Below are 14,293 nucleotides of genomic sequence, written 5' to 3' on the forward strand. Positions count from 1 at the left end.
TAAGCATGCATAAAGCACAGCATGGCCCAGACCAGGTCCCAGATAGCAAGTGGGACAAACCTTTTTCCCTGGGGATGGAGGGCTGTAGTTGTATATATAAGACAAAGACCCTACCAGCAGGACAGTCCCTGTAATATTGAGAGGTCTGATCGCCCTACCTGGGGGTGTCTGATAACTCCCTCCCAATGGCTTTCTTTGCTCCCTTAGCTGAGGAAGCTAGTGAGCGACTTCTCCATCATCCTGGCCATCCTCATCTTCTGCGGGATTGATGCCATTCTGGGGCTAGAGACCCCCAAGCTCATCGTCCCCAGTGAGTTCAAGGTGAGAACTGACTGGGTAATGAGTGGGGGAAAACAGAGAAATTGCTGGGAAGTGGGGCTCACGGATGCTTGGGAAGAAGCGATGGAATGTGGGGAGCTGGGATGACGTATATAGGCAGTGATAATGGATTTGGGGGGAAGGAACTGTGCATGGGGCACCCACGTTAGATTCTGATGCAAACTATGCATCAGGTATAGAGGCTTTTTGCAGAGCCCATGTAGACAGGGCTGTCTGTGTGCATCTTTACTGCCAGTTCAGGGGTGTAGCGGATGGCAGGTCCCAGCATGCAACGGGACATCCAGGTCCCAGTGGCCAGCCTGCATTGCAAACTGGGAACTGCATTTTCTAAAGGCCTCACCCCCCACATTGACAGTGGGGATGGCTGCACTCTGCTCTGCTCCACGCAGATCAGATGCAGCCCTTGGGTTCCCATGATGTTGCCTTTCATCCCTCGGGTGGGCGAGATTTGCGAGCCCTTACTCCTGTGAGGAGCCCTCCACGTTTCTCTCTGGGCCAGAACTGGAGAGCATATTCCAGGAGCGCCGCTAGCTTTTCCGCCGCCCTAGGTGGCGGAAGGTCCCGCCCCGAAATGCCGCCCCCCCACAGAGGCGGCGGAAGGTCCCGCCGCCAAAATACCGCCGCAGTTGCCGCCCCCCAAATCGCAGTGCCCTAGGCGACCGCCTAGGTCGCCTAATGGGTTGCGCCGGCCCTGCCTGGATCACAGCCCCAAGGCTGACGCTGGGGATCCACAGGTATGTGCCCAGCAAAGCTGCTCAGTAGTCTGTCCATAGACCCAGTGAGCAGTTAATTAGTCCTACTTCGCTTTGGGTTGACCTGTTCTTGCTGCAAAGGACACATCATTCCTGCCGCTGCTCAACCCCAGGTGCTGGAAGTGCTGCAGGGCTCATGTTGTCTGGAGACTGGATGGCTTAGGCACTGGTGCCCACAGGCAAAGATGAGTGATGCAGCTGCCTGGGGTCCCATGTCGCCCCTCACTCGTAACCCTGCCTGCCAGTCAGAGCCACACTCCAAATCTCTCATCTCTGGTCTCCAGGCATTGTTACAATGGGCCCCCAGCCTTGGGCCAGCCCTGGGCTCAGGTGACGGGTAATGAAATACAAGGCATTCCCCTTCATACTGCCTCACAGCTTCGCACCCAGCTGGAATTGGAGAAGCTGGAAGCTGTTACCCTCTGATCATGGTGATCTGATCCTGACATGAGCTGAGTCCCTCAGTCCAGCATCTAGTGAGCCATCCACCCTACAAACTCCTCCATTGCAACTGGCATGAGCAGGCCCCCTTGCCGGCAGCCTCAGCAGAGAATCCTGCATGGGCCATGGAGAGTGGGGCCCCTAGCAAGACTGCAGGTGGTGGTGAGTGTGATGCCAGCCGAGCTGCTGGCCCCACTCTGTGGATCTAGGGCACCACTCCATTCACTGTAAAAAAAAAAAAGGGGAGGGATTCCATGCTGCCCAGTTCAGTGCTGCTCTGGACCTGCCCCCTCTGCTCCAGGGTTTGGATGGGCCCCTGGGGGACCTGCTGCTATAAGGCCTGCCCATCTAATTCCCTCTACCCCACGGTCTTGACTCATCTCCTTCAGCACTAGAATTAGAGCAGGACCAAGGAGCCCTTGAACCTGCTCAGCAGCTGGAGCTCAGGAGCCAACATGCCGACAGGGCTGGACAGCTTGTTGAGACTCCTCTGCAGAGCTTGCAAACTGCCTGGGAATCCAAGACAGCCCTCAGAGCATAAGGAGGAGCTCCAAAGGAAGGGGAGACCTTTGCTTGAGCTCCCCTTCCAGATGGTCGGTTCAGACGGGTATCTCGCAGACTGGGAGTGTAGGTAGTAAGGGATCCACCATCTCAGGGCCCCATGCTCTGAGGCCAGAAACCCTCTCCAGAATTGTCCAGCCCATCACAGAGGTCACAAAGAAAGGAAGAGAACAAGAAATGGCACCTGAGAACTTCCCTTGGAGAGACCGTACCTTTCCTGGCTGCGAACTCAATGCCCCCTTTGTCACCTGACACCCCGGGCAAATTGGTAACATAAATCTGTCACACCTTCTGAGTCACAGCATCAGCTACACCTGGGCGATGCAGGAATAGGGGCCAGATTGACAGCCCTGGGAACTGACCTCATTATGTTAGCCATGGAACAAATGGGCAATGGCAGGGCAAGCATCCTCCAGGTGCCAGCATGCCCCATACCTGCCCGATCCTGGGCCTGCTGAGCTAGTCCAGCCAGGGGGCAATCAGGGAAAGCTGCAGTGGTGGTGTCATGACACGGAGAGCTCTCCACTCACAACGGCACTGAAAAGTCCATCTAACTCACAGGCCACCAGATGATAATGGCTTTCTATGACCTCTCCCTTCCCCTCCTTCCCTCGCCTAGCCAGTCTGTGGCAACCCTTCTCTTTCCAGGCCTGCTTCTTCATGCTGCCCCTAAAGGTGACACGCAGACCCACTCCTCAGTCCCCCACTGGTTGTTCAAAACTCTTTGTGCAAGCCAGAGCCGTGGGGCTCCGTAACCCCTCAGCTCTCCAGCCCTCCATCCCAACCGTGCAGATGGGAATGTGCGGGGCTGCATCCCACCTCGTGCATTCCCCCACATTCAAGTCGGCTCCTGAGAGCTGGGGGTACGGAACAAATACAGAATGTGCAATGCTGTGGAGCAGGGAGAATTTTCCCCACATTGGGCCACATTCCTCCCTGGAGTAACTCTGCTGAGTCCTCCGGGCTGACACCCGAGATCAATCTGGCCCCTGGGTTTTCCATCCAGCTCTTTCCCTTTCAGCACTCTCTGTAATTGCAGGGCCAAGAGGGATCTGCAGAAAACTCAGGAACTGTGGGATTTTATAGCCCCTTACCTTGACACTGCCCTCCCCGCCCAGCTCTGCAGGGTGACTTCCTTTCGGAGCTGTTCTTGTGAAGGAGGAGGGGGGAAGCTCCAGCCAATCCCTTGATCTATAAATAACCTCAGCTTAGCAACTGGACCCAAACTAAACAGTCATGTAATCATGCAAATGATGCCACAGCACGCAGCAAAGCAGGAGACACCAGCTCAAGTCTGGGCTTGGGTTCCCTCTCCCTCCAGGCCTGGGTGTGGAAAGGAATTAGCAGAGGCTGCAGAGCTAGTGTGCAGGCTCCATGGCGGCCCATAGCTCCCTGTCAGGCGGATTGTGCATCAGGTTAATGAGGGAGCCACTTGCCCGTTCTCCAAGCTGGAGACAAAGTGCCACCTGGCAAATGTGGGGGAAATGCCAGGCCTGAGAGGGTTAGGGCAAGGCACCCTGGCCTGAGCAGGATGGCTGCTATGACATGTTTTGGCTGAAGGCCAGGGTGTATTAGGACATCTGTAATGATTAGGGCCCCTGGCAGCTTCCCTCCATAGCTCTCAAAGGGTATTTCTTAATTAAACCACATGCAGCACCCCTGAAGCCAGAAGGTCCTATTATGCCCATTTTAGAGATGCTTTCACTGTGGAATTATACGATTTGCCTAAGATCATATTTTGTCAGTGGAAGAGCTGGGAATGGAGAACGGGAGATACCTCCCACACTCCTTCTCTAACCACTGTCCCAGCTGCTCTTTCTACCTGCATATTTTTAAAGCACTGGGTCTTTTCGCATTCATCATCTTTTTCTAGATTCTCCATACCTACCTTCTTACCATGGATATAGGGCTCTATTGCATTTGCCCTACTGGGCCTGGTTTTCAGACCCCAGGGAGACATGTAGAAATGTGTGCACAAATTTGTGCCTGATTTGTATGTGTACTGACGCAGGCACCTGCATGGATCTGGATTTGCCTGAACACATGGCCAGACAGACATCTTCACTAGACGGACAGCCCATGGGGATGTGAAAACCAGGCCCACAAAGGCTGCCATGAAACTAGTGTTACCAGGACTCACAATTACAAATTTAGTATTTTTCTTCAAACCTCAGCTCCTGGTGTCATGTGAATACAGGATAATCCCAGCTTTAATTTAAAAAAATAAGTGTTGCTAGCCCTCGTGGTGGCAGAGAAAAGCTTGAAAATGTGACTCAAAGGTTTTAAATCCAGCAGGCAAAGAAAAAGACCCCCCATTTTTAATATTTTCTAAAAATCTTATGATTTTAAATCAATTTTTGTGGGTCTGACTCACGATTTCTGAATGTTGGGTTGGTACCAATATGAGACCATGGCCTGGATCCCTCCTCATGTGCCGTGCAACAGGAGCAGGTGACTGCAGAGGACTGGCCCCACCTCGTGGGGCAGGACTGATGCCCTTGCACAACAACAGGGAACAGTGGCTGTTGGTTAATGTTAATCAGCTAGAGCATGGCCAGGAGCGAGCGCAGATGGGGCTGTTCACAAGCATTCAGCTTGGGACTTGCTTACTGCCTCTTGGGGCCTGGCTACTGCCATGGTGCAGAGCACAGATCACCATTCCAGTTAGTCGGGAGAAGCATTTTCCCCCAGGTGCAAAATTGTACAATTGCCAGGGGGAGGGGAGGGAGGGTTTCCTTTACTCTGAAGCATCTTTTGTTGGCCATTGCTGACAACCTAGTGGAGAACCGTCTGGGCCACTGGTCTGACCTGCCCAGCCCACCACAATGGGCTGTTGCCCAAAGTGCTCTTTGCCCATTAGTAAGTGCAGTGCAGGATGCTAGCCCTGTAATGTACAATCTGACCTCTTGCACTCCCCATGCAGCCCACAAACTCCCAGCGAGGCTGGGTCGTGTTTCCATTGGGAGTGAACCCCTGGTGGGTTTGCCTGGTCTCCGCAGTGCCTGCTGTTCTGGTCATCATCCTCATCTTCATGGACCAGCAAATCACCGCTGTCATCCTCAACCGCAAAGAATACAGGCTCCAGGTCAGTGTGGGTCAGGCCATCCGGGGCATGGCAGGAGGCTGGCAGTGGGGATCTGGGTATAGTGGGAGGCTGGCAGTGCAGGGCAGACAGGCCCAGGGATGGTGGGAGGCTGGAGGTGCTGGGGATCTAGGTATAGTGGGAGGCTGGCAGTGCGGGGCAGGATGGCTAAGGCATGACGGGAGGCTGGCAGTGTGGGGCAGGCCAACCTGGGGATGGTGGAAGGCTGGCAGTGCAGGGCAGACTGGCCCGGGGATGGTGGGTGGCTGGTGGTGCAGGGCAGGCTGGCCTGGGCATGGCAGGAGATTGGCAGTGCTGGGGATTTGGGCATGGCAGGAGGCTGGTGATGGGGACAGGCCAGCCCGGGGATGGCAGGAGGCTGGTGGGGTGGGGCAGCTTGGCATGGGAGGCTGGCAGTGCAGTGCAGGCCAGCCCAGGCATGGCGGGAGGCTGGCAGTGCAAGGCAGGCCAGCCCGGGCATGGCGGGAGGCTGGCAGTGCAAGGCAGGCCATCTCGGGCATGGCAGGAGGCTGGCAGTGTGGGGCAGGCTGGTCCGAGCCTGGCAGGAGGCTGGCGGCGCGGGGAAGGCCGACCTGGGGATGGGAGGATGAGCTGTATTAGAGGGAATCACATAGGCTTGTGCCCTGTTCAACACCTTGCGGGTTTCCTTAATCCCAGGGCTCCAGGGAAACAGTCGTGTCTGCCCAGAAATTGGCAGCCGGTAGGTTAAATCCCATCTGTTCTAGGGGCTCTGAGGGGCGGGGCTCGGATTGCCAACTTTCTAATTGCACAAACCCAAACACCCTTGCCCTGCCCCCTTCCCCACCCCTGCCCCAAGGCTCTGACCCTTTTCTAGCCCCTTCTCCGAGGCTTGGTGTCCTACTCACACCATCCCCCTTCCCTGTCGCTCGCTCTCCCCCATCCTCACTTGCTCATTTTCACCAGACTGGTGCAGGAGGTTGGGGTCCAGGAAGGGGTAAGGGTGTTGGCTGGGAGTGCGGGCTCTGAGGTGGGGCCGCGGATGAGGGGTTTCGGGTGCACGAGGGGGCTCCGGGCTGGGGGGGGGCAAGGGCTTCAGAGGGTGGGAAGGGGCTCCGGGCTGAGGCAGGGGGTTGCGGTGTGGGAGGGGATATGGACTCTGGGCTGGGGGTGCGGGCTCTGGGGTGGGGCGAGAAATGAGGGGTTCAGGGTGTGAGAGGAGGATCTAGGCTGGGGCAGGGGGCTGGGGTGCAGGAGGGAGTGAGAGCTCTGGCTGGGGGTGCGGGCTCTGGGGTGGAGTGAGGAATGAGGGGTTTGGGGTGCAGGTGGGGCTCCAAGCTGGGGCAGGTGGTTGGGGTATGGGAGGCGTTTCAGGGTGAAGGCTCCGGGCAGCGCTCACCTCGGGTAGCTCCCCAGAAGCGATGACATGTCCCTCGGCTCCTATGCGGAGGCATGGCCAGATGGCTCTGCGCACTGCCTCTGCCTGGAGGTGCTGCTCCCACAGCTCCCATTGGCCGCTGTTCTCGGCTAATGGGAACTACAGAGTCGGTGCTTGGGCGTGGCAGGGGCAGCACATGGAGCCCCCATGGCTGTCCCATGCTTAGGAGCCAAGGGACATGTCACCACTTCCGGGGAGCTTCATGGAGCCGAGTAGGGAGCCTGCCAGCCCCGTGCCAACTGGACTTTTAACGGCCTGGTCAGTGGTGCTGTCTGGAGCCGCCAGGATCCCTTTTCAACCAGGCATTCCGGTCGAAAACCAGACACCCTAGGTGGGGCTCCCTGCAGGCTCTGATCTGGAATCTTGCCCTAATGCATGGAGGGCAGGGCTGGGGAGGCATTGGGTGCAGGGCCCCTGCTCTAGGCTAGTCTCCCAAGCATTGGTGTCCAATGCAGTGTGAAGGGCTGGATTATCACGGGGTCACCTCCCCTGGGTTAAAGCAGATCAGACAGGAAAGGCTGATAATGCCAGGTCTCCATGTTAACAGGAGATGCAGCTTGCTGGTATTGTGTAGTGATGGGCACAGTGAGGTCTGTCTCTGAATGGAGTTCTGCCTCAGCGAGCCAGGCCCAAGAAGGGGGATGGGTGCCTGCAGAGCTGGGGAGGGGCATGTTGCAGCTGTTCCCCAGCCCAATTTCTATCAGCCTGAAGAGTCTGGACTAATGCAAAACCAAATCCAAACTGTGGGCTGTCTGTGGGCTGGTGAAGGGCTCTCCTTGGGGAGTGCTGGGCCCTGCATGCCTGTCCCTGCATTTGGGGACATGGCGACATTTGAAAACAAAGGTATTATGCAAAATCAATGCACTGGGGGGGGCACTTTCTGCCCCCTCCCCTTGTCAGAAGGCAGGGAGCCAGGAATTCTCCCTGCTAATTGCCTGGTGGAGGCTCTCAGCCACTCAGGGACTGATCCTTTGAGGAGCTGAGAGCCTCTGGCAAGGTGCTGAGTACCCTCAGTTGGCCCTGAAGTCACTGGGAGATGAGGGCACTCAGCACTTCCCAAGATCGAGCCCTTAGCTTGGGCCGCGACAAAGCCCCTAAATCCACAGAGGCCTCTAAACACAGTGCTCTCCTCATGACGTCCCTCTGAGCCCTGGGACCCCTGGCAAAGCAAGGGCCAGCTCCTCCCATCACCCAGGGAAACAAGGGCTTCTTCCCCAGAGCCTTTCATGCTAGGATCTCAGCCCGCTTCTCCAACGCCAGTCAGCGTTGTCAGCTCCATTTTACAGCTGGGAAAAGTGAGCCCCAGAGAGACTAGTCATTTGCCCAGAGTTACACAGTGAATCAGTCAGGACTAAATGCCCAGTTTCCTGCCTCCCAGTGTCCTGATCTAAACACTAGGTCACACTGCCTCCCTTCAGACAATGCCAGCAAGGGACCTTTTCTTTGTGTTCCTCCCCTAGTCTCCCTGTCTCAGCTGCCTGTCTGTCCCTAGCATCCTGTGGCATCATTTGCCACAGGCACTGACGTCCCAGCTGAACGTACTAGCAGGAACCTGTCTGGTTGAGAGAGTGCCAGCTTTCTCTCTGACACTGCTGTGTTGCTTGGCCCCTGGCCATCAGGGCGCCTTACCCAGGGCTGGGCCCTGCTGGCACTTGTTTTTCTCATGAGGTGTACTGAGGTTTTCCCTAACCTGCTCGCACAGGCACAAACTCAGAGCCAAGGATGAAGCCTTCTCCAATCATCAGACCTTGTGCTAAGACAAACAGGTTCACTGGGCCTGGGAACGCACCTGGTTTTGCTCGGCGGAGCTGGGATTGTGACTTATCCGATTGCTCTTGCTGTGCTTGTTCACCTCCCTGATGCATATCAGCTGCCCTCCGAAGGCATCTCCGAAGAGTTACCAGCAGGAAGATACCCAGTCTCCTTCCTCCCTGGAGCAAACCCCTGCAGCAGCTGTTGTGTTAGTCTGACTTCCCTGCCTGCTTCTGAAGGCTGGATAGAAACGGCCAGCTTAGCTTTGGGGAAGAGAAGGGAAATGAGCTGCCAGTGCCAGAACAAGGTGCAAGCAGGCCTTAGTAAACAAGCCCTGCTGCATTCGGCAGGAAGCCTCCAGAGGCCATGGCGCAGGCTAGACTCACCCCCTAGAGCCAGATGAATGGCAGCAGAAATGGATTCGGGAATAACTTGGCAGAAAAAAGTACTGAGCTCAGTTCCCTGTGATTCCCGGGTCAGAGTATAGTGTTTGTTCTTTGGAGATGTCTCCATGTGGATTCCGTTCTAGACTGTGCATGTACTTCATGCATGTGAGCCTGGAGTCTGGATAGCAGTGGCTGTTGGGGTGCACCTGTGCTGTGCATGTGCTCCCATCCCCTGCCAGCTGACGGAATACCGTCACCATCCTTCATTTCCTGCTTACAGCCCATGGCAGCAAGATGGAACCAAACCTGCTGCCCCTTCATGCTCACTTGTCGTGCAGTGACTTAGGGTTCATTCCCTTAGAATGACATTCTTTTCTTCCTCGAACTTTTGGTTTTTTTTTTTAACCCCTATTATTGTTTTGGCCCCCCCACCACTACTAGTTCATATGGCAGACTCAAAGCCTGCCAGTCCTGGGATGGTCCCATTCCTGGCCCTGCCAGGCAGAACTGCTGTTTATTTTGTTTAGGTGAGAGTCCCCCCGCTACACACACACCATGCCTGACCGTGGCTCTATCTGCCGGTCCTTCTTGCCAAGAAGGAGAAACACCCAGGAGACATGAGACTAAAACCTTTTCTACTGGAGCAGTCTAGGAGGGGCACTTTGGACCCAGCAGAACGAACATCCAGCTCCAAGTCATGCCCTTTCACTTCAAAATCTGCGTCATCAGTGCCCCTATCAGCCAGGCTGTGACTCCTAAAGCCAGCACCAGTGTCTATACTCCCACCTTGAGGTGGAAGCCCTTCAGATTCTAATCTCAGACCAGACAGAGAGTACCCACATACTTCCAATAACAACCTGCTGATTATTTTCCAAGAAAGGAACCCAGGTTCTCTCGAAGGAAACCACCTGCTTACAGGCTTTTTACTGGCTCAAGACTGGTTTGTGGTTCTCAAACTCCAGGATGCAAATTTCTGTATCGGGATCCATCTGGCCCATAAAAAGGTCACATTTCACAGTAGGGCACAACCACTATCAATACCATGTCGTTAACAGTGAGAGTCTTCACAAAATGCATGGTTGTGGTGGCCGCAGATGTAAGGAGACAAGGCATTCTTGTCTATCCATATCTAGATGATTGGCTGATCAAAGGCAGGTCTCATCAGGATGTTATCACAGCCCTAAACATAGATTGTGACCTGTTCAGGGAGTTGGACCTGATAGTAAACTACAAAAAGTAATCGCTCAACCCTTCACAGAGGATAGAGTTCATAGGCGCTCTCATCAACTCAAATTGGCAAAGGCATATCTTCCAGAAGAAAGATTTCAGTCTATACAGACAATATCCAACAACAAGATACATCCGTCAGTTACATTGAGAAGCTGTCTCAAACTTTTAGGCCACATGTCATTTTGCACATGTGACACCACTAGCCCAACTTCACCTATCCCCGTTACAGGACTGGCTGAGGTCAGTGTATCCCTATAAGACATCAAATGGACATGCATGTCATGATCCCAGCTCATATCCTGCCATCACTAGGATGATGGACAGACTCACAGAATGTGTGGAGAAGAGTACCCTACTCCACCTCTCCTCCTCCCAAGACACTGATCAGAGATCACATTGGGAACAGGGTAGGGTGCTCACTGGAACCATCTCCAAATACAGGGAATGTGATCCCAGCAAGAGATCAGACTGCATATAAACCTCTTGGAACACAGGACAATCAGGTTAACCTGCAAAGCGTACCTGCCAGCCTTAAGAAATTCCAGCACACAGAACCCAACAGACAGCACATTTGCAATATATTATCTAAACAAGAGGGGAGTTGCCCATTCCTCACCCCTGTGCCAAGAGGCATTCAAACTATGGACTTGGCATTGACTTCCTAGGATTACTCCAATTGCTCTTATCTCCCAGCAGCCAACAGCAAACTGGGGACAGACTGTCTGCTGAGACAATCATGGTCTCTGAAGAGCACCATCCTCAGACTGAGATTTCACCGGTGGGGAAATTCCACCACAGAAAACATGATGTGTCCAGTCTTTTGCTCCAGAGTACATGAGCCCAGGCTGTGTGCAAGACACTGAATCCAGGTCTCATGTATGCATTTCGACCCCGCCCTCTGATACCCAGGGGGAAAGAGAAAATCAGTCAGGATGCAGATACACCAATCCTGATTGGCCGAGGCAGTTATGGCTGATATCTCGCCTCTGATGGCACTTCCAGACCATCCAGACATATCACAGAGCTGAGATCAAATTCTTCACCCAGACCCAAACTCATTACACCTGATGGCCCAGATGCTGGTTGGTGAAGTGCTACTGACTGTTCCCTACAGGTATGAGAAGTCCTACTGCACAGCAGGAAGCCCTCCACAAGGAAAACCTGCGCCTCGAAGTGGAGAAGGCTTTCAATTTGGGCAGCCCAGCACAACCTTGATGCATTGGAGGCCCCTGTTCCCAAGATCTTTCATTACGTCCTGCACCTGAAATTCTCTGGACTCTCATTCAGTTCAACAAAGGTTCATTTTGCACTGATTTTGCCATGCCATCCTCTCTTCCAGTCAGGCCCAGTATTCTCCCATCCTGCTGTTTCTAGGTTTTTAAAAGGATTGCTTCACACTTATCCACCAATCAGGGAGCTCCAACCTACCTGGGATCTCCATATTGTCCTTTCTGGTCTCATGGAGCCCCATATTTGAACTTTTTTCTGAAAGCTCTCTACACCACCATACTCTCAAGATGGCCATAACATCAGCATGTGAGCCCTGAACTCTCCTCGCCCACCCTCCTTCCACACATTCCACAGAGATACAGTAGTGGTGAGCCCTCATCCCAAGTTTATTCCCAAAGATGGCTTGGACTTTGAGTTAACTCAGTCTATTAATTTTCCCTCCCTCGCCCCAAGCCCCGCTGCTTCCTCGGAGAGAAAAAACTTCAGATCTTGGATGTCTCAAGGGCTTTGCTAAATTGCCTAGATAGGCCAAAGGGCTTTGTCCTGCCTCCCCTGCTGTGCTTCTGAAGCCATTTCTTCAAGAGAATGTCTACATGGATCACCCAGTGCAATTCAGTCTGCTCTCACATGATCGAGGGGATATTCCTCTGGGTATCAAAGCTCATTCACCAGAACTTAGGCTGCCTCTTCTGTGAATTTCAGCAACATCCCCATACCTGAGATCTTCAAGGCAGCCACACAGAGTCATACCCCCGCACTTTCATTAAACATGATGGCCCTCAGCGTGGCTTCGAGATAGGATGGCAGACAAAACATCCCAAAGAAGCACAGTTACCACAAGGTGTGTAATTATTCTTTATCCTCGAGGAGTTGGGCTGCTGCTGGGTAGCTGTGAAAATGTTCCAAAATCCCAAATTTTAGCATGAATGATTTTTTGTCTGTAAATTTGTAGTGGAGAGCACATTATATGTGATTCATTATCCCCCTGTTCAGTACATCCAGCCAGGATCAGGGACAAAATGTGACTTAAGCAACCAACCCCACGCCACTAATATAGTGACTAGAGCAGAGGAGGTGAACGGTTTATGAACAATCCATGCTTTATGGATGATTGTTCCACAGCCAATCCTACTGAAGAATGAATACATTTGTGTTATATTGGGATTTGATTACAAATGACAGGCTAACCAGAAAGAGGACTAGGTACATAATTAGACTCTATCAGCTCAAGTCTTTGCAGTGACTACGTTCATCACTGTACAATGCTAGTATTTTTATTTATAAGCCCTTGTAGTTTTCAGACAGACCAATGAACAGAAACAAAAAAGAACCAAAAACCGTGGAGAGAAATAGACCATCCATGAATAGTCCCAACAGACAGCGTTAATAGCAGCTACCTTGTTGTGTAGAGACACTGGTCACTGGAATGTAGGGTACACATGCATTCTGATTGGATCAGAGATTGGATCTCATCCTACACCTTGAGCCAATCAGGAACTAACAGGATCCTAACTGTACACATTTTTCTTCTGTTTTCATTGAATTACTGAGAGACAGTTGGCTTCGGGGGGGGGGGGGGGGGGGGGAAGGGCAGGGGGAGATTGTTTAATTATTTCCCTGTAGGTTATTAACATTTTTTTCCCAAATATCTATCAAAGGATCATTGTCCACTAGACAGCAAGCTGATTGCCTAATTGGTTGGTGATGCTTGAGGGGCCAGATTTTTAAAGGTATTTAGGCACCTAAAGATGTGGATAGGTGTCTAGTGGGATTTGCAAAACCCAGGGCACCTGACTCCCAGCAATTTCCACAAGCAAAAATGAGACCCTTCCCATATGACCATCCCATAGTTAAAAGCCTGTAGATAGGCCTGGCCGTGTGAGCTGAAGATAAGATATGGCTGTGTTAGCCCAAGGGATGAAGCAAATCCCAGAGTCAAGGGTTCTTCACTGAGAATGTCCTACCCCCAGCCTCTAGCTAGGGTCTGTCAGCTCAGGTGCCTCCACAGAGCCCAACTCCCCTGCAGGGACCCTTGGCTACATGCACAGAGCTCCTGCTACAGCCAGTAGAATCCATTGGAAACAAGATGTAACCCTTGATTCCCCATTCCCTGCAGGCTGATGTCTCGCTGAGCACTGATGTGTCTCTCATTCCAGAAAGGGGCAGGTTTTCACCTGGATTTATTCTGCGTTTCCCTTCTGATGATCCTCACATCTGTGACGGGTCTCCCCTGGTATGTGTCTGCCACCGTCATCTCCCTGGCCCACATGGACAGCCTGAAAAAGGAGAGTACAACTTCTGCACCAGGAGAGCAGCCCAAGTTCCTGGGAATCAGGTATTGTGCCCCCCTCCCATTAAGCAAAACCACCTTGACAATTCCAGCTGGCGTGCTCTCCAAGGGCCAGGCTGACCCTGGAATTCCAGTGCTGAGTCGTGGTGAGCTCTGTGGTGAATATTACTGGTAGAAATCACTAAACAACAAAGGGAAAATGTGTCCTGCTGATGATCTGGTGCTGGAAGTGCTCTGGGAATTGTCTTCCCAGCTAACCTGACTCCATGCTTCGGAGTGCAGGGTGCTACGGGAGTGAAGAAAGAAGCTCCCCTTCCCCAGCTCCTCACTGCACAGTTGGCCAGCTGCATTACAGGGGAATTTTGCATTCCTCTAAAGCACCAGGTACCAGCCACTGCTGGAGGTTGGGATTTTGGAACAGACGTATGGCTGATGTATAGAAAACCAATGAATGGATGGGCACACAATCAGATCCATCTGTCTGTCTAAGTAGACCAGGGGTAGGCAACCTATGGCACACGTGCCAAAGGTGGCACACAAGCTGATTTTCAGTGGCACTCACACTGCCCGGGTCCTGGCCACCGGTCCAGGGAGCTCTGCATTTTAATTGAATTTTAAATGAAGCTTCTTAAACATTTTTAAAACCTTATTTACTTTACATACAACAATAGTTTAGTTATATATTATAGACTTATAGAAAGAAACTTTCTAAAAATGTTAAAATGTATGACTGGCACATGAAACCTTAAATTAGAGTGAATAAATGAAGACTTGGCACACCACTTCTGAAAGGTTGGCGACCCCTGAAGTAGA

At 52.8% G+C, this 14,293-nt stretch overlaps 1 protein-coding gene across 2 annotated transcripts in view; it reads left to right on the forward strand.

The window, feature by feature from the left end:
- Positions 1-14,293, forward strand: part of SLC4A9 (solute carrier family 4 member 9) — a 53,671-nt gene that overhangs the window by 26,907 nt on the left and 12,471 nt on the right. For both annotated transcript variants that reach the window (XM_034779676.1, XM_034779677.1), the window contains exons 14-16: positions 208-321; positions 5,017-5,178; positions 13,347-13,525. In XM_034779676.1, the coding sequence (XP_034635567.1) occupies positions 208-321; positions 5,017-5,178; positions 13,347-13,525 (455 nt within the window). The remainder of the gene's footprint in view (positions 1-207; positions 322-5,016; positions 5,179-13,346; positions 13,526-14,293) is intronic.

Source organism: Trachemys scripta, chromosome 8 (assembly GCF_013100865.1).
Source record: "Trachemys scripta elegans isolate TJP31775 chromosome 8, CAS_Tse_1.0, whole genome shotgun sequence".
NCBI lineage: Eukaryota > Metazoa > Chordata > Testudines > Emydidae > Trachemys > Trachemys scripta.